General features: G+C 44.3%; 1 protein-coding gene across 6 annotated transcripts in view; it reads right to left on the bottom strand.

Annotated features, from left to right (window-relative positions):
• The window catches only part of GARNL3 (GTPase activating Rap/RanGAP domain like 3), a 154,210-nt gene that overhangs the window by 37,125 nt on the left and 97,708 nt on the right, over positions 1–19,377 (bottom strand). For all 6 annotated transcript variants that reach the window (XR_007477733.1, XM_049710718.1, XM_033427170.2 and 3 more), the window contains 7 exons: positions 17,815–17,841; positions 11,632–11,707; positions 10,857–10,955; positions 9,698–9,801; positions 2,978–3,086; positions 1,166–1,211; positions 32–138 (listed from right to left, as the gene is read on the bottom strand). Coding sequence is in view for 5 of the 6 variants with exons in the window: in XM_049710718.1 (XP_049566675.1) it covers positions 32–138; positions 1,166–1,211; positions 2,978–3,086; positions 9,698–9,801; positions 10,857–10,955; positions 11,632–11,707; positions 17,815–17,841 (568 nt within the window). In the remaining variant the exon portion in view is untranslated. The remainder of the gene's footprint in view (positions 1–31; positions 139–1,165; positions 1,212–2,977; positions 3,087–9,697; positions 9,802–10,856; positions 10,956–11,631; positions 11,708–17,814; positions 17,842–19,377) is intronic.

Raw genomic sequence — 19,377 nt, 5'->3', positions numbered from 1 at the left:
GTTGCAAAAACATTTCAAAATAGAAACTTACATTTCACTAGCAAAAAGTCCCTGAATTCCTGGTGGTCTGTAAACACTGGTGGGGAGGGCAAGGGTGGGCCAAAGAGTGGTACGCTTTCCTCTGAAAATATTTTCAGCCTGTGTAGAGAACACTGCAGAATTACTCGGTTTTTCTTCAAAGACCACCGATATTTGGATCTTAAATTTGTTCAGTTGCCTATGTGATTTGTTAGGAATGCTCCTTCCATAGGAGGAGGGCCTTCTCTGGGCTGCCAGAGCCTTGGCCACCATGCAGCAATCCTATGTGCTTTAGGGCAAAGACCAAGTCTTACTGGATCCTTCGTGGTCCAACCCACCAAGCTGCAGGCAAGATCAGGCACCCCAGGAACAATAGCAAAGACCACCACTGAGCACCCACTGCACACCAGGCAGCATACTTGGTCTTTCAAGACATAGCATCAGCTAATTCTCACCAACCTGTCCAGGTAGAATCATTACCTTCACTCCACAGACGAGGCTTGAGGCTCCAAGAAGATAAACACCTTTTTTTTCAAAGCCTCAAAGTTAATAAGTGATAGAGCTGGGATTCTAACCCAGATCTATTTGGCTCAAAGTTCATGCTCTTTTCAGAACATCACGATACCTTTTAACAGATTAATTTTTGAGAACGGGATTAATTTTTGAGAAGGATAAACGGGCAAGAATGTAGCCTAGGAAGGAGGGTACTCTGGTCAAGATCAAATATATCACACTTGTGCCCTCTGTGGAGCACAGTAACATTCCTGACCCTGACCCTTGGGTCTACTGCATGGAGCAACACTATATGAAACAAGCTTTTCCTGAAGACACGGTGGCTTTCAAATCAATCAAAAAATATGTATATCAAGAGTCTCAGGACTTCCCTGGTGGCATAGTGGTTAAGACTCCGAGCTCCCGATGCAGGGGGCCTGGGTTCGATCCCTGATCAGGGAAGTAGATCTCACATGCATGCTGCAACTGAGAGTTCGCATGCCATGACTAAGAAGCTGGCAAGCCACAACTAAGGAGCCCGCTTGCTGCAACTAAGACCCGGCGTGACCAAAAAAAAAAAGTCTTAAAATGAATGCCAAATTAACATGTAAACGTGAGAATTAGAACAAGCAATCGAGATAAAGTTGTTACCAACCTGTAATTGTCCTTTTGCTGATCATACCTCACTAAGGCAAAAATATCTGTGGTGATGGTTAAGGAAATTAATCAACGACCCCAACTCACACAGTCAACGGCTTGTGCTTTGCAAACCCTGTGTGCAGAATCATCCTGGACCTTAACTCCTGGGGTCAGGGCTCCTGTCACCCATAGGCTGAGATGGAACCTTGACTTCTGTTAAAGACACAGCCCGGGAAGACACAGGTTCAACCTCTGCGTGCTCATCCTTTCTGGAAAGGGCTACTTCTCCAAATCCTTCAGAAAAGCAATATAAATAACGCTATTAAGCAACTAAAACAAAGCAAAAAGATCAGTTCCCTTGCCTGAAAGTATAAACAAGGTCCCAAAATGAAATGAGTCATATATTTCATCTCACACATTTTGAAAAGAAAAGAAATTTAAATGTTTCCACTGTACACCTTCCTTCTCTCTCCTTCTGGCTTTGGTAGACAAAACAAACCAAAACAAACCAGTGTAGCTGGCGGCAGCCTCTCAGTAGAATCTGCTTTGCTTGTGTCGGGCGAGTTGAGTCTGAAATAGTACCACCTCCACCAGCTTTTCTTTCCTTCTTCCATTCCTCCTCCTCCCCCACCATCTCCCAGCCCCGGCTTTCCTTAGCTAGGGCTAAAAACCATCCTCAGTCCCTCAGTTTCCACTCCTAGACTTAGTGGAAAGAATTTGCATTAATTATTGGCTTGTCCCTTTCCAGAAACAAATATGCCAAGCCTCAAATCTAAAACTCATAACAAAAGGAAATTCTAAAAATAATGATGATCTCTCTGTCATTCTGATCACTTCCCTCCCCCTCCTGGAGAAGTTTTCTTTCTGTTCTACAAGAACCGCTGCCGGAAGAGGGAAATATTAGTCCTACATCAGTGAACAGAGCAAGATATCACTTATTATTAATGTGTACGTGCATATCTGTTTTCTTCCCTGCCCTCATGGCAATTTTGTGAGGCTACAGTGAACAAGTCAAAGGATGCAGAGCAACCTACTTGCAGATGCAATGAGTCACCATGGTTCTATCTCCCAACACTTTCACTGGAGTTTCCAAGGAACATGAACAACTAGACAGAATTTATTCTGAAAAATGCCTATTAGTTGCCTTTTACTTATTATGTACAACCTGTAGGCACTACCACTGGGTCTCACTGTCATGGCCAGCGGCCCAGGACAACGGGGCCAAGGCTGGGGATGTGTTGGGCTGACCGTGCTCATGTGCCAGGCCTGTGTGACTGAGCTGAGCTTGGACATTACCGAGAACTTCAGCAGGGCTTTGGCAGCAATATGAGCTAAAGAGGGATGAGAGGAAGTAGAGGGAAAGCAAATAAAAATAGGATTAATTCTATCATATCTCAAATGTCAAGAGATGGTAATGTAGCAGCCATTCCTAGGGCTTAGAATCAACAAAGACACATTATTTTGGCTTTTTATCTTAACTTGCAAGTTTTTATACCTAAAGCAAATTTCTCAGAGGATTCACTAACTATAAGTCTTCTAATTCCTTTATTATCAATGGGTGGTAGGAAGTTTCCCTCATTTCATAGACTACCTGAGGAAAGGGAAGATAGTTCCAAAGTCAAGAATTCTCTGAGAATGCGTCCATCCATTACTGCAATGGATGGAGAGAGAAGAGGGAAAAATACAACACAGTGGGTCTAAGAATCTAGCAACGCAAAACAACCCCAACATGCCAGTCAACCGTAACATTTGGTTTGAGGGTCATTTTAAGTCCAGTGAGGCTGACCAACAGCTTGCTAGTGGGAGGGTTCACACAGGCTCAGGATACGTGTAAAGTGGGAGCGGATCATGGAAGGCTTGAAGGCAGGAGAAGGCTCCTCCCCTTCCTGGAACACGATGGTGACGATGTCATTTCCAATGTGGCGCTTCCTTTCTACCTGGACGCAAACATACAACACGTCCCTTGAGAAGTTTGCTCACACACGGTACATTCACAGAGTTAAAGCACTAACTCGGCACGACAAACCCCAACGCCCACAGAGCCCGGAGCTTCAGTATCTTTGTCTCCTTGCCTCCCAAATTTCACCAGCCCATCTCCTGGCTTCCCTAGCCATCTCCTCCCCTCCTCTCCCAATTCAGGCCTGCATTTCCTCTTGACTACCCTCCCTCAGGAGCCTCCTTAACAGCCTCCTTGCCTCCGTTCTCTCCCACTTTACTGCTCTGATTGGGTTCACCTTCACTCCTGCCTCATCTCCTTAGTCTGACATTCAAGGCCCCCAGACCAGAGGCATTGCATCACAATTCCCTAGGGACGGGGCTCAAACATGTATATTTAAAAATATAAATAAATGCCTTCGCTAGTTCTGAAGCATATACTTGGCGAGAACAATGGCCCTACCTAATCTGATCCCAGCTGACCTTTCCAAAATGATCTCCTAGACCTGTGGTCAGTGAATCTTTTCTGTACAGGCCCAGACAGTAAATATTTTTGGGTTTGCAGATCGTACTGTCTCTTTACAACCATGTAGCTGTGCTGTCGTGACAGAAAAGCAGCTATAGACAATACATAAATCAGTGGGCATGGCTGTGTTCCAGTAACACTTTATTTAACAAGCAGCATGCTGCATCCGGCCCATGGGCCATAGTTTGCCAACCCCTGTCCAAGACCTTTGCCTAACCGGCCAAACAGAATGAGTCACTGTACTCCATGGATCCCTTGTGTGTCCCCATTCTATACAGTAAGCTCCCGAGAACAGAATCCCTATCTGATTCATATTAGATATTATTCTCATTTTGCAAATAAGGAAACTAAGGTTGAGAGATGTTCTAATAATTTCAATTCAATTCAGTTCAAAAAGATTTTTGGCAATTGTTTCTTGGATATGACACAAAAAGCACAGCCAATGAAAGAAAAAAATACACAAATTCGACTACATCAAAATTTAAAACTTTTGTACACTAAAGGATGCTATCAACAAAGTGAAAAGGCAGCCCAAAGAATGGGAGAAATATTTGCAAATCATATATCCAATAACATATATAAAGAGCTCCTACAACTCAACAACAAAAATACAAATAATGTGATTTAAAAATAGGCACAGTACTTGAATACACAATTCTTTAAAGAAGATATACAGATGGATAATAAACATACAAAAAGATGCTCAATATATTAATTATTAGGGAAGTGCAAATCAAAAGCACAATTAGATACCACTTCACACCCATTAGGATAGCTATTTTAAAAAAAGAAAATAACAAGTGTTGTTACAAATGTGGAAAAATTGGACCTTATGCATTGCTGGTGGGAAAGTAAAATATAGCCACTGCTGTGGAAAATGTTATGGTGGTTCCTCAAAAAACTAAACATAGAATTACCATGTGATCCAGCAATTCCACTACTGGGTATATACTCCAAAAATTGAAAGCAGGGACTCAAATAAATATTTGTACACCAATGTTCTTAGTGGAAGTATTCATAATAGCCAAAAGGTGGAAATAACCCAAACATCCACCAGTGGATGAATGGATAAAGAAAGTGTGGTATAAACATACAATGGAATATTATTCAACCTTAAAAAGGAAGGCAATTCTGACACATGGTACAACATGGATGAGCCTTGAGGACACTGTGCTCAGTGAAATAAGCCAGTCACAAAGGGAAATGTTGTTTGATTCCACTTATATGAGATTCCTAGAGTGGTCAAATTCATAAAGACAGAGAGGAGGATGGTGGTTGCCAGGGGCTGGGGGAGGGAGAAATGTAGATTTATTGATTAATGGGTACAGAGTTTCAGTTTGGGAAGATGATAAAGTTCTGGAGATGGATGGTGGTGATGATTGCACAACACTGTACTTGATGTAATTAATGCCACTGAACTGTACACTTAAAAGTGGTTAAAATTGTAAATTTTATGTTAAAATAAAAATAAGTAATTTTTGATGTATCAACTGATGAGTGGATAAACAAAATGTGGTAGGTATCTAAAAAATGGGAAATTATTCAGCAATAAAAAGAGATGAGATACAGATACAGGCTACAGCATGGGTGAAGCTTGAAAACACGCTAAGTGCAAGGAGCTAGTTACAGAAGACCACACAGTATTGATTTCACTTATACGAAGTGCCCAGAATAAGCAAATCAAGAGAGAAAGCAGACTGGGAGTTACCAGAGACTGGGCAGTGGTGGAGTGGGGAGCGATGGCTAAGAGAGGGGTTTCTCTTTGGGGTAAGAAAATATTCTAGAATTGACCCTGGTGATAGTTGAATAACCTTGTGAACATACTGAAGTGGGCAAATTGTATGGTATATGAATACTATCTCAATAAAGCTTTTATATATTTTTTTTTATTATTTTTTTAAGATTAATTAATTAATTTTTATACAGCAGGTTCTCATTAGTTATCTATTTTATACATATTAGTGTATATATGTCAATCCCAATCTCGCAATTCATCCCACCACCGCCCCCCCCCGCCTTCCCCGCTTTCTCCCCATGGTGTCCGTACGTTTGTTTTCTACATCTGTGTCTCTATTTCTGCCTTGCAAACTGGTTCATCTGTACCATTTTTCTAGATTCCACATATATGCATTAATATACAATATTTGTTTTTCTCTTTCTGGCTTACTTCCCTCTGTATGACAGTCTCTAGGTCCATCCACATCTCTACAAATGATCCAGTTTCATTCCTTTTTATGGCTGAGTAATATTCCATTGAATATACGTACCACATCTTCTTTATCCATTAGTTATAGTAAATATAACAAACAAGTGTACTAAATAATACACATAACGTTAGGCGGTGATACGTGCAATGGAGGAAAGAGAGCCACGCAGGGGCCTGGGGGCGCTGGGAGAGGGCGGGCTGCAGCTTTAAATTCAGCCAGGGGTTCAGTTTAACAGCTGACATTTGGGTAGATCTGAGGGCAGTGAGTGAGTCAGCCAGAGTATACCTGGTAGGAGAGAGCTCTAGGCAGAAAGAAGGGCAACGCCAAGACCATGACATGGGACAGTATCTGGTGACTCTGGGGAACAGGAAAGGAAGCCAATATGACTGGGAGGGAGGAAATAAGAAGAGTAGTGGGCGATGGGACCAGAGAAGGAACAGAGGTCACGCAGAGCCTTGCAGGCCACTCTAAGGATATGGCTTTGACTCCGAGTGAAGCAGGAGCCACTGTTTAGGAAGAGACAGACGTGCATTTTAAAGGATCACTCTGGCTGGAGGACTGAGAAACAGTCTATCGGGCACCAGGGTAAAAGCAGGGAGGCCAGAGAGGAAGCTACTGCAATAATCCAACAAGAGGTGATGGGGCTCCGAGCTGTGTGGTAACAGAATTGTGAGGAGAGGTTAGGTGTCAGCTGAAGGTCGAGCCAACAGGATTTCCTGACAAATTGAAAACGGGATGAGACAGAGAGGGGTCAAGAATGACTCCAGAGTCATTTTGCCCCAGAAACTGGAAGAACAGAATAGCCATCAACAGAGATAAGAAAGACTGCAGGAGGAACAGGTCTGGAGGAGAGTTGGAGTTCAGCTTTGGAAAGACTAGGTCTGAGATGTTGAGCCCAGGGGAGGTGTCGAGAACGCTGCATATCTGGTCTGGAGTTCCCGTGAGGGTTGGCTGGAGCTGTAAGTTTGAGTGTCAGTGGCATATAAAAGCTATTCAGAACCATAAGACTGGATGAGATCATAAAGGGACGAATGAGTGTAGAAAGAGAAGGGAGCCGAGAACCGAGCCCTGGGGCTGGCAGCACACACGGGGTGTCCAAGATCATAGAGCTAGCTCGTGGCGGAGCTAGGGCTTGGCCCAGATCCGGCTGATCACAGAGCCTGTGCTTTCATCTGGTCCTAGGTGCTGCTGTCGGGGTCTGGAATGCTGGGAGACTGGATGTTAGGGGTGCAGACATCACGGGACGTTAGGGAGAAGATGAGTCTCAGAGAGCCAAATAACTACACCCCCTCCCCTGCCTGCATTGTGGTTTGGTCTGGTGATGGAGGAGAGAGATGAAGGAGTTAATTGTAATACCAGAACCTACAAAATCTTTGTGAAAGCTTGTTTCTTTACATCAGATTTGGGAATGTGGCTTGGACTGTTCCACTAGCATTCTAGATGCTAGGAGGTCAAAAAGCCACCAAGATTATATGAGCCACATTGGCCTCTGACTTTTTTTTTTTTTTTTTTTTTTTTTTTTGCAGTACATGGGCCTCTCACTGTTGTGGCCTCTCCCGTTGCGGAGCACAGGCTCCGGACGCACAGGCTCAGCAGCCATGGCTCACGGGCCCAGCCGCTCCGCGGCATGTGGGATCTTCCCGGACTGGGGCACAAACCCGTGTCCCCTGCATCGGCAGGCGGACTCTCAACCACTGCGCCACCAGGGAAGCCCTGGCCTCTGACTTTTGACCATTACCCTAGGCCCCCAAGAAACCATGACAGGTTCAGAAGGAGGCTTGCAGTTAGTGGTCCTTCTCTGCTCTCCCACAATCAGGCACCAATAAGGTTCACTGTCACTGTGCATTTCTTTGACTCTTCCCACCTGCTTTATCTTCCTGGTAATAGAGACAAGTTTTCTACTTGTGATTTTCTTCATATCTACTGATGCTGGGCAAGTGGAGGACACTAGCACTACCCATGGAGCTGGCCAGGATGTTGAGCACACCAGAGTCCATCTGGGAATATTTCAGTTCTCCTGGTAAATGCGTTACGTCTTAATATGCTAACAGCCCCCTCAAAAAGATAAGATTAACGACTTAGGACTTCCCTGGTGGTGCAATGCTTAAGAATCTGCCTGCCAGTGCAGGGGACACGGGTTTGAGCCCTGGCCTGGGAAGATCCCACATGCAGCAGAGCAACAAAGCCCATGCGCCACAACTACTGAGCCTGCGCTCTAGAGCCTGTGAGCCACAACTACCGAGCCAGCGTGCCACAACTACTGAAGGCCGCGCGCCTATAGCCTGTGCTCCGCAACAAGAGAAGCCACTGCAATGAGAAGCCCACATGCCGCAACGAAAAGTAGGCCCAGCTCGCCGCAACTAGAGAAAGCCCGTGCACAGCAACGAGGACCCAACACAGCCAAAAACAAATTAAATTAAAAGAAAAAAGATTAAAGACTTGGGTTGGGTGAAGGTTGAACTGTCACATTGCTTCCTCCTGTCTCTGGCTAATGCCCTTATCTGTCACAGGACGTGGGCAATGTTGGTGAATGTACAGGGCTGAAAATGTCGGACAGAGTTGGGGGAGGAGGAGGATTGTAAAATACTTCAGTGGAAGTTTTTCGCTATTATTGTTGAGATGTAAGAGGTCAACACAATTCATGACGATTGGGAAGGCCAGCTTGGTTTCTCTTCTCCATGTGATCCCAAGATCCTAAGAGCTTCAGCTCCTAAGAGGCAGAGACAGCCTGGTAGCACTAACATAGGTCACCTCAACCACACGAGGAAAGACGCCTTGCAGAAAGTAACTCTTAGCCACTTAAGCAGGTTTCCTGGGCTGAGGCACTTCCTGCTTCCGCCTGTCCTTTACAAGTTAGCCTTCTAAAATCAGAACAAGCTTAAAACCTCCAATGGGTCTCCACTGCCTGTAAGACAATTCACCAGCTCCTTATTCCAGGCCTCAAACCACCAGACAGAACGAGCTCTTCCTGACCTCCCCTCACCCCCCACTATGTCCCCAAAGCACCGCTATGTTTCAAGACAACACCGCCATGTTTTAGCCCAATGATCTGCATTGTGTCTTTCCCCCTCACTGAAGTCTTACTGAAATATGGATTATAAGTGTTCAGAAAAAAGCCCTTTTAGCCCATCACATACCCTCTCTAGGTTCGTATTTTTCACAAATCTTTGCTGAATAACTGTCCATTCATGTTGGTGATATTTACTTATACAGATGTCTTCAGTGTGTAAAAAAAGGGACAAGAATCTAATAAAAAGGTAAATGGAACCCCCCGAATCCTTCAAAAACCAGCAGCATGTATCATTGTTATATCTAGATTTCATCAAACTGGCAAGTTTTCTCCTGGAAGTGGCTAATCTCTGGGGTGGGTGAGGAGTGTTCTCAGGTAGCTTTTTCCCCGACAGGGCACAGGCCATGTAGATGCTCAGTGTTAACCTCCTGCACTAACCTGAAAAAACACTTGCAACCATTCCTCAGGAAACATAGTGTTACATCTTGGAAAAATCTCATTCTGACAAGACACAAGGCACATGGACAGAAGTCACAGAGAAAAGGCCACGTATATGCAAGATAGTCCCTCAGGAGTGTAGAAAACCACACTCACACAAAGGCGCACACACACACACACACACACACACATCCACACAGACGTGTACACGCACCACTGCCTCTGATCCTTTATTTCCTGATCAGTGAGGGTAGTTCTTCCTACGGCTTGTTGAAAGTTCAAATAAACAGACTGTAACAACATCCCCAAAATTGGTGCCTGAAGTTCAGCTCATGTATTAACATCCATAGTCTCTAATTCTATGAAGTCCTAGCTATGCTTTCTCCACACTGAGGTCACTGACTATTGAACGGTTTGCGTGTTCACACATACCTGCTGTTTGTTCTCTTTGGAATATGGCAACATGGTGGAAACATGAAACATGATCTCATGCCCTTGGTAGATGGTATAAACAGAATGCATCCCTGTGGTGTCATCTGTAAAATACAATATACATTAGTGAGCACAGAGAATTCTCAGGCCATAAGGAAATAGTCTTTACTTGCAGACTAGAGGAATACAGCACAGTTAGTACATCCCAAAGACCCTATGATTATCCACCTGAGTGGAAGCAACAGTATGGAACCCCCTCCAACTGATGCAAGGCTCCTGCCCACACGAGGGCCCTCTTCACCCCCGTCTAAGCTCGCTTGCTGTCTGATTCATGCCTTGCCTTGGAGCAGAGGAGATCATGAGAAGTCTGGGCTCAAAAGGAGAGTATGTTACAATTCCTTGCCTTCTAGTACTGCTGGTGTTCAGGACAAAATGAACACAAGATGACATACACACAGCTATCGTGTCCATAAAACAAAAGGAACTATATCCCTGGCAGCATTGTATAGTGATTCAAAGCATGTGCTTTGGAGTTAGACTTGGGTTCGAGTTCTCATTAGCTATGTTCCTTTTGACACATTACCTTGCCTTCTCTGAGCCTCAGTTTCTTAATTTGAAAATGGGGATGAAAACAGTGTCTAACTGCTAGGGATGTCTATCAGATCACACTGGGAAAGGGCAGTGAGGATGATGGACTTGCAGGTACTCCAGGAGTCACCACAGGCACACAGAGCTCGTCAGGGGGGCAGGAGCAGGGGGGAGCTGAGGCCTGACAACTGGGACCGAATACTTCATCCCTGCATCTGCCAGTTAAGTTACTCACAGGGCAGCTCTCACAAATCGCCTAACCTTTCTGTTTTCAGAGTCTGTGACACGATTCCAACGTGGGTGAGATGGGGCCCCCAGAGGGTCAGGGTACCTGATTTGAAGCCTATCAAATTTAGGCTAAATGAGCCTCATGTCACCTGCCTGGCTTACATCAAGGACTGGCCGTGAAGAGCAAATAAAATGACAGAAGTAAAAGTACAGGAAAAGAACTAGAAATGCTGTACAGTTATGAGATAGCGTACCCCACCTTGGGTATAAATTCAAATTCAGATGAGGCTGACTAACAAAAGTTATACAAGTCACAGCAGAATGGATCAGGAGGCAACCTTACTTTTGGTGTCCAGACCTCCACGGTAGCCTGTCCAGCCCTTGAGAGTGATTGTGTCACCCAGGAGATTTAAAAATTTTTGAAAAGCGTCACTTCCGATTTCTGTAAGAAGAGGTCAAATGTGAAGAAAGTACAGTGTCCACAAGTCCCCGTTTTCTAACTATGCAGTGAAATCACTTGAAAATTAACTAGGCTCCGCCGACATGTGCAGCAGGCAAACAGAATGAGAAGTCGTGCTTCCCTCTTCTCGGAGACTGTACAGGAGGGTCACAGTTCCCAGAATCCGAGGAAAGGAAAACTACAGAATTGGACTAACCAAGCTGAGCGCTGCCAGACTGGGGTCACAAGGGTCTAGTGTTGCAAAATGAAAACATCATTACTGCTCCCATTGATAAGAAACAGGTCCTTAATATGAAAAGTGTGAAATAACAGGAAATAGGACCATTTTGTAATTCTCTCAAGCATAAAAATCCCAGAGAAAAGTCGCCTCTTTGCTCCTGAGATTATGTAGAATGAAATTCTTCAAATCTCCATGTAATTTTCTAGTTAGACTGTATCCCTGGTGCCAGTAATTCGGTGACCAATAAATATTTGCCAGATGAAGGAAACTGGGCAACTTCTTTCCTATAAAATTTACCCTGAAAATTTACCCTTCAACTTCATTAAACTACTGGCTGTTTCTTTGCATTAAAAACTCCAACGCAACAGGCAAGTTCAGCTGGGATCATCTAAATTGCAATGAGGCGGGGCCGGGTGTCAGAAGAAAGGAGACACTCACCATTGCTGAACATGTCATCATCTGTGAGCTGCCCATCTTTGGCAAAAAGAACCCCAAACTTGAAATTCACAGAGCCCTTACAATGAGACAACAAAAGGTGCTGAATTTAGTTTTCTCATCAAAGCATACACAGTTAAGAGACGTGCTAGTCGTTATTCAGGAATACTACAGTGACCTGAATGACTACTTGGTGGATTACTTCCTCCCCTCCATCTCAATTTTGACCAATATTAACAACAATCATTCCTTGATTTTTATAGCTTACAGAGGAAACTGTGCTTTTCTGTGAGTTCATTTGAAATGTCACTACTAATAGCGTCTGCAGGATGCCAGGTCCATTCTGCAGCAAAACAGTGCTCAAAATAAATAGCCCACAGGAACTCACAGGACAGGCACCATCCTCTGATCAGCCCAGCAGCAGCAGTCTGGAACCTGGAGAGCTCAGTGTAATTCAAAATTTAACACAACAATCTGAGGCTGATATCTCGAGGACTCCTTTAGAAATAGAAACGGAAACTGTAGGCAACGTATTCTAAAAGCTCAGTTGCCCCAATTCCTAAAGCTATTTAATCTCAAGAAGTCATAAAACAGATGTGGGGAGAAAAAGGCAATCAAGAAGTAGTTAGTACAAATGTTCAGTCTACTATCCTCAACTTTAAATGCTGGGTTAAAATCAGACTCTGTGGGAATGATAAATACCAAATGCAAGATAACAGCTTCCACAGGGAAGAGAGAGGAATGGGATCAGGGAGCTCAACTGTATTTTTAATATATATATTTTTTCTTAAATTGGGTAATAGGGTTATAGGTCTTCATTATATTGTTGTCTATACATTTTTGTGTTCCTGAAGTATTTCATAATTTTAAAAAATCTGAGGTTGGAAAAGAATCAACCCTTGCAAGGCTGTTTGATGGGGGAATTCTCAGGGGTCAGTTAAGGGGCAAAGAACAAAGGTGATTAAAACATTGCCAGTGGGTCAGAGTGGGGAATCAAGGCAGAATGCCTGAATTCAGGACAGCTGGATCTGGGAGAATTAAGACTGAAAATCCAAAGGTCTACGGCTGTACTTCTAAACATTCTTCTGCCCCCGATACACCTGAGGGACAGATGCATACCCATCAGTAGTAGTAATTTTCTATCTGGTGGTTTCCTCTACGGAGTGAGGAAGAGGGAGGCGGCTCCCAGGCTGTTCCCTCCACCCGGGGCTCCTCCACAGCTCCTTCTACAGAAGCTCTTGCCCACCATGCGGGTCTCAACTCAAACGTCAATTTCCAGAGAGGCCTTCCCTGATCTCCCAACACACTCCCGCATTGTTATTCTCCGTCCCGGCAGCTTATTTATTTTCTTAATAGCACTATTCACACTCTGTAATTCTTTTTATTGAGCTTGCATATTTGTCCGTTTCTCCCACTAGAACTTAAGTCCAGTGAAGGAGGGAAGGTACACATCTTATTTTCCGTGGAATCTCCAGGACCTACCACTGTGCTGGGTATATTGGAGAGGGTTAATAAATATTCATGGCATAATTGTATGCGTAATAAATGAGAAAAGAAACACAAGTGGTCAGATACAACTTATTTTTCACAAGCTGCTTCCAAATGATCACCTCTTCATCACAAACACGTTTTTGGTAAATTTCTTGGGATTTTGTCAAGGATTTCTGTCCACTTCAGGGTTCTATGATTTTTGTAGCTCTTCTTTCTCTCCCTTGGGAATGTGACAGCAATCATGTCTCTAAGACTTTGGCGCCGCTTCCACTCTCAGTGGTCCCTTAACAAGCACCTACAGTAGTTTGGGGTCTGACAGATGACCCTCTTAGAATAACAGTGCAGAGACTAAAGCAGTGGTTCTCAAACTTGACCAGGCATCAGTATCACCTGGAAGGCTTGTTAAACTAAAGATTGCTGGCCCCATTCCCAGGGTCTCCAATTCCACAGGTCTGGGGTAGGGTCCAAGAATTTGTATTTCTGATAAGTCCACAGGTGACATTTATGCTGCTGCCCCAGGGACCCCACTTTGAGAACCACAGGACTAGAGGAACCAACCAGCAGACGGTCAGGAGGCCCAGGATCAGGTCCAGCTGAGCTGACAGCTAGCAAGCCAAGGGCAGAAAGACTGGGTCAGTGACTGGAGCAATGAGCCATGAGCCATGAACTAACAGCCTGTTCGAACCAGAAGGGACCCTCTGGTCCACTGAATCCATAGCTTTCATTTTACAGAAAAGACAACTGAAGCCCAGGGAAGACAAGACTTGCTCAAGGCTGGTACTAAGTGGATGGCAGGACTGGGGCTGGAAGTCGGGTCTCCTGACTTTCAATCCAGTGCTCTTTCCAACGCAGTGGCAGAGTCTTCTCAGGATGGTTTTGAGTTGAGTGAAGCTAAGAGTTACAAGCAGAAATGGGACCCACTGCTGCCTGATCACTGGCTGAAGCTTTAAAAAGCTTTGTTGGGGCAGCTCTGTGACTGGCATCAGTACCCTTGCTGAGGGTACTCACCCACTTCAGGGGGAGGCTCCAGAAAGACTGGTGTGGCAAGGCCTTGATAAGCACTTGAAATTCCTTACGGGGTCTCATTTTGGTAATTTTGTTTCCCGGGCTTCCCAAATGATGTCAATGAATAACAGAGTTTTCTCCTATCTCCAGAAATCAGGGCATCGCTGAACAGATGCATTATAAGTTTTGAGGAGATAGTTTTTAGGAGGGGCTATTTGAGGAGGGCATCATTTGATTTGGGGCTACCTGACCACCACGGGTCATATTTTAACGAAGTGTTGAGCCTAACGTCACCAGTGCTCCATGAGGCTGGCTGCCACTTGGGGGATGGGAGGGAGTGCTCAAAGTCCCAAGACTGCACCTGGGCCCCTGGAGGGAGGTGACTGGTGGAGGGAATCTGTGGGAACTGGTTTTCTTGGAACTTCAGTCCTGCTCAGACACTCACCATAGAGATGAGGTCATATTTGTAATGCCTACTTGTATGGGACTTTAAATTTTTAAGTTCTAAATTTCCTGAGACAAAACTCAACATGATTATAACCAACGTATAGTCACATTCTTGGGAATTAATAGTATGCGAGGAATTATATTTCTTCTGAAGAAAGTGAAGTATACGGGGGAGATTAACGTCCCATTGATTCCAGAAGACTCTTTTGGAATCAAGAAATGATGTCCTGATTCAAAACTGGACGCCCCCGGTTCCTTGTTACTCTTATTTAGGCAATGTCTCCATATTTCTGTGATTCACATGTTCCTACACATCTGTCACCCTCTCCACGTGTGTTTACTTGGGATGCCATGTTCTCTCCTGGCAGGGGCAGGGGGCGCTCTCTACACGGTGGACAAATAAAACTTGGGTTTCAGGACACCAAACAACACTTTACCAAATAGCTAACCTTTCAGAAACATCACTAGTATTGTTTACTAATTTTTTCCCTGCCCATCTTTGCAGCTGATTATCACTATAATTGGGTGGAATTGAGATAAAGTCAAGAAGCTGGCAGGATTAGAGAAGAGTGCATTGGCCACACAGCTCTCAGAGAAGCTCTGAAGGATGCTGGCCACTGCTCACACCTCTTCAGGTACATTGTCATGAGTGCTCTTGTTGCTTCTAGCAAATATCCCCTTAGTAAGGAAATAAAATTGAGAAATAAAGAGATCAGCTACTCCTTTTTCAAAATTTGGGAGATCCAAAGAAAAGTGTGAGAGGATATACACCAAACAGCAAACAGTGGTTCTTCAAGGGAGGGTGGAAGTGGCGAAGTGGGGGAGCTTTCATGTTTTCCATTGATAAATTTCTGTACTGTTTGTCACAACGGGCAGGTGCATGCAGTCTTGGGCGCTCAATAAATATTTGTGAATTAGCGAGTACAGTCATTTTGAGACATAAAAACTATATATAGTATAATCCTAATTTTATATAAAACATAACAAACATATATCAAAATGTGATACTATACCAATACTAGTTTCCTCTGTGATTGTAGGTGATATTTTCTTTTTTTTCTTTTTTTTTTTTGCGGTACGCGGGCCTCTCACTGCTGTGGCCTCTCCCGCTGCGGAGCACAGGCTCCGGACGCACAGGCCCAGCGGCCATGGCTCATGGGCCCAGCCGCTCCGCGGCACGTGGGATCCTCCCGGACCGGGGCACGAACCCGTGTCCCCTGCATCGGCAGGCGGACCCCCAACCACTGCGCCACCAGGGAAGCCCTGTAGGTGATATTTTCTTTATGCCTTTCGTGCATTTCTGTATTCTTCAAATGTTTGTCAGAAATGTGTATGACTTTTATTTTTTGCCTTTTACAAACTACACGTGGAGTTCATGGATTCTTTAGCAAAAAGCATGATTCATACATGGTGAATATGTAGATTAAAATGTAGATGTCTCCTTCTGCCCGCTCTCTGCCTCATCCCACCTTACACTTCCATGAGCCTGCCCAAAGCAACTCCTGCCAACAGTCGGCGGTGAAACCTCTCAGCCTCCTTCCTTGCATTTACATCACCATGTTCAGGAATCAGCTGAGATGCCGTTACCTCAGAGAAACCCTCCCTGTTTGGTTAATGTATAAAACCTACCCCTGACCCCACATCACCTACCTTGTTTACTTTCCCCACAGCTATTGGGGCTGTCAACAGTACCGTGTTTATGTTTGCTTATTTACTTGCTTAGTTGGTCTTAGCCCACCAGATTGTAAACTCCATGAAGAAGGGACCTTGTCTTGTTCAGCAATCCCCAATGCCTCAAGTAGTACACGGTTCACCCACAGTCAGAGTTCAGTAAACATTTGTTGAATCAATGAATGGAGGAGAGGAGTGAATGAATGAATACACATAGAAATCTGTGTTTATAAAAACAACTGGGATTATACTGTAAGTATTGCCCTGTGAATTACTTTTTTCTCAGTAAATACTATGTCGTGGAAATGTTTCCATGCCAGTAATGACGTCTACCTCATTCTTTTTAATGGCATCATAGTATTTCATAATTCATTCAATCATACATAATTCACTTATTCAACCAACAAATATTTACTTTGTGTCCTCTATCTGCACAGTTCTAGGCTCTGAAGATACAGCAGTGAACAAAATTGAATAAGTCCCTGCACTCATGGTGCTTACATTCTAATGGGGGCAACAGATAAAAACTGAATAAATGAAATCCATGTGTTAAGAAGATAAGCAAAGCAGTAAGAAGGGCAGTGGGTGAGAGGCAGGGTGTGCTATCTTAAACAGGTGACCAGGGAAGGCCTTGCTGAGCAGAGATACTAATCAAGTGAGGGTGTGACCCATGAGACACCTGGGAGGAGCATCCCTGCGGTGGGAAGAGCAGGCTTCCTGAGGAGGTGGAAGAAGAAGGAAGTCAGTGTGGTTAGTGCAGAGCAGAGGATGGAGAGGTGGCACCAGCCATATCACGCAGGCCCTCGTAGGGAGGACCTGGCCTGGCATGTTTGGATACTCTGTGAAAACTAGAAGAGAGGGCAAGAGAGGAAGCAGGGAAAAGAGCTGGAGAGCTGCAGAGTCCAGGCAGGAGACGGTGGGGCTGGTGTCGAGGGGTTCGAGCGGTGGTGGTGGAGGCATTGAGACGTGTCCATGGAATGTGCTGATGGATTAGATGGGGGGTGTGACAGAAGGAGAGGTGTCAAGGATGTTCCCAAGTTTGGCCTGAGCAACTGGACGAATGATACTGCCATTTACCGAGAGGCACAGTGTACACACACTCCACTGATTTACTCAACTGTCTATAGATAATATTTCGGATATTTCTCTATGTTAGTTATGGACTTGGAAAACCCAACGTATTTTTTTTTAAAGTGGGACAACAGGAAATGGAAACATGCAAATAATATGGCATTCTGTAAGTCGAGTGTGCTAATAAAGTACACTAGCTTTAACTGAATGAAAACAAAAACCTAATTCCTTACCCTGATCATGAGGTTAACATTCGAATATTTCCAAGCAGATTTAAGCAACTTGATTGTTTTTCTATCTTTATGGCTAGCTGCATAGAAAATTCTGAAATACACCCGAGAAAACATGTCAGTGGAGTCTTTCAGTGATAAGAGATTCTCGCTGTGCAAATCCACAGAGAGGTGTGCCTGGGATAAAGGGCTGTGTTCCTGGTGAAGGGGAAGCTTATTTACAAATACGGAGGTGGAGCGGCACAACCAGGCATCTCGCGAGACTACTTACCTCTTGTTCTTCAAGAACCAGCAAGTCCTGTCAAATGAAGTTCGAAAAGTTATGTCCATGATGAATGGTGGTCATTTTATGTTGACTTTCTGTGAAAGCCAAGCTTCAGTCTACTGACATTGACACCACTTTTCTCCCCTTCGAAGTGCTTAAAATATTCAAATTTAGCTCTACAGATTTTTACACAATACCTGGTCATTTAGGAAAGGCATATTATACCACAACTATCGGGAAACAAAGATGATGCACAGCAGTGGGAAGAAACACACAGATACCTAGGTTTCTCTAACCACTTAAATCTAGCTTATCATATGCCGCTTCTGGGAAGATTTCGCCCGAGAAAAATGTTACACAGAAGGGCAGCAGAAACAGACAAATAATATTTTAAAACAGCATCAGCCACCTTCCCACTTTTGGTGGAAAGATGCTTTCTTTAGAGTGCAGGTGGTTTATTTTCTGTTTACCTTTTGGATCCAGTGTTTTGTAAGAACTCTTTTCCCTACACCAGAAGCCTGTTGCTCAAGCCTTCCTAAGGGAAATCTACAGACACCTGATGACAGCAGGGGAACCCCTGCTGGTAAGTTGCACACACACACACAGACACACACACACACACACACACGGATGCTCACACCCACAGTGGATGGAGGGAAAGCTCATGAATGGAAGGGAGAGTGTGAAAGTGTCTTTTGTTTGGTGAAAAACAGGCATAGAGTTATGATATAAATAGGCAGAAGGTTGCTGTATCTCGTTTTCTTGTCCTGTCTCATTTTGTGGGAGAGAGAAAGCAGATAAGCATGGCCAGGCAGGGGTGACCTCTCTGGGCAGAGGGATCTGCTCAGCAGCAAGACGCAGAAGGAAGCATCCAAAAGCCTCGTGGGTTTTGGCGCCAGTGTCTGGGGGTCCAGGCTCCAAGGAGGAAGGGACTGAGTATGATAACTGGTACAAATTAAGTAATAAGGGCACACTGGTACTGAATTTATAATTCTAATTTGTTTTTAAGGTGGCTATAAGGAACTACTATTAAGCACATTATGGCTTAAAGTTGCTTAAAGTTTAACCTAACACATCCATTTTTGCCTCAGTTCCTTCTGGGGTTGAGTCAGGATACAAATACTATTTTAAAAATTAAATTAGAACAAAAGACATGGGAATTCACAATTCTATACATTTCTGGTAAGCTAAGTTGAGAGCCAGGAACTTATTATAAAAGCTAACTGTATCGTGAAGGTATGTACACAAAGATCGCTCACGCTTCCATCCATCCTTCTCATACTGCCTGAATTGTTACCCTGAAAAGCAGATTTAAGCATGATGCTCCTTTGCTTAAAGATTCTACTGGCTCCCCGCTGTCTCCTGGATAGAGTCCAGCCTGCCTCTCCAGCCTCTTCCTGTGTCACCCCACCTGGCATGCCAACTCCTCGAAGCTCAGCTCTAACACACAACTGTCACACCATTAGTGATGGCTGTGTTTATACGTTTCAAGGGGATGATTTCAAAGCGAAATTGATTGCAACTGCAAGACAAAAGTTTGGCTGACATTTTTCTGATGGACTGTTACCT

This window comes from Orcinus orca, chromosome 6, assembly GCF_937001465.1.
Source record: "Orcinus orca chromosome 6, mOrcOrc1.1, whole genome shotgun sequence".
Classification (NCBI taxonomy): Eukaryota; Metazoa; Chordata; class Mammalia; order Artiodactyla; family Delphinidae; genus Orcinus; species Orcinus orca.
This window is presented reverse-complemented; position numbering and strand designations above follow the sequence as displayed.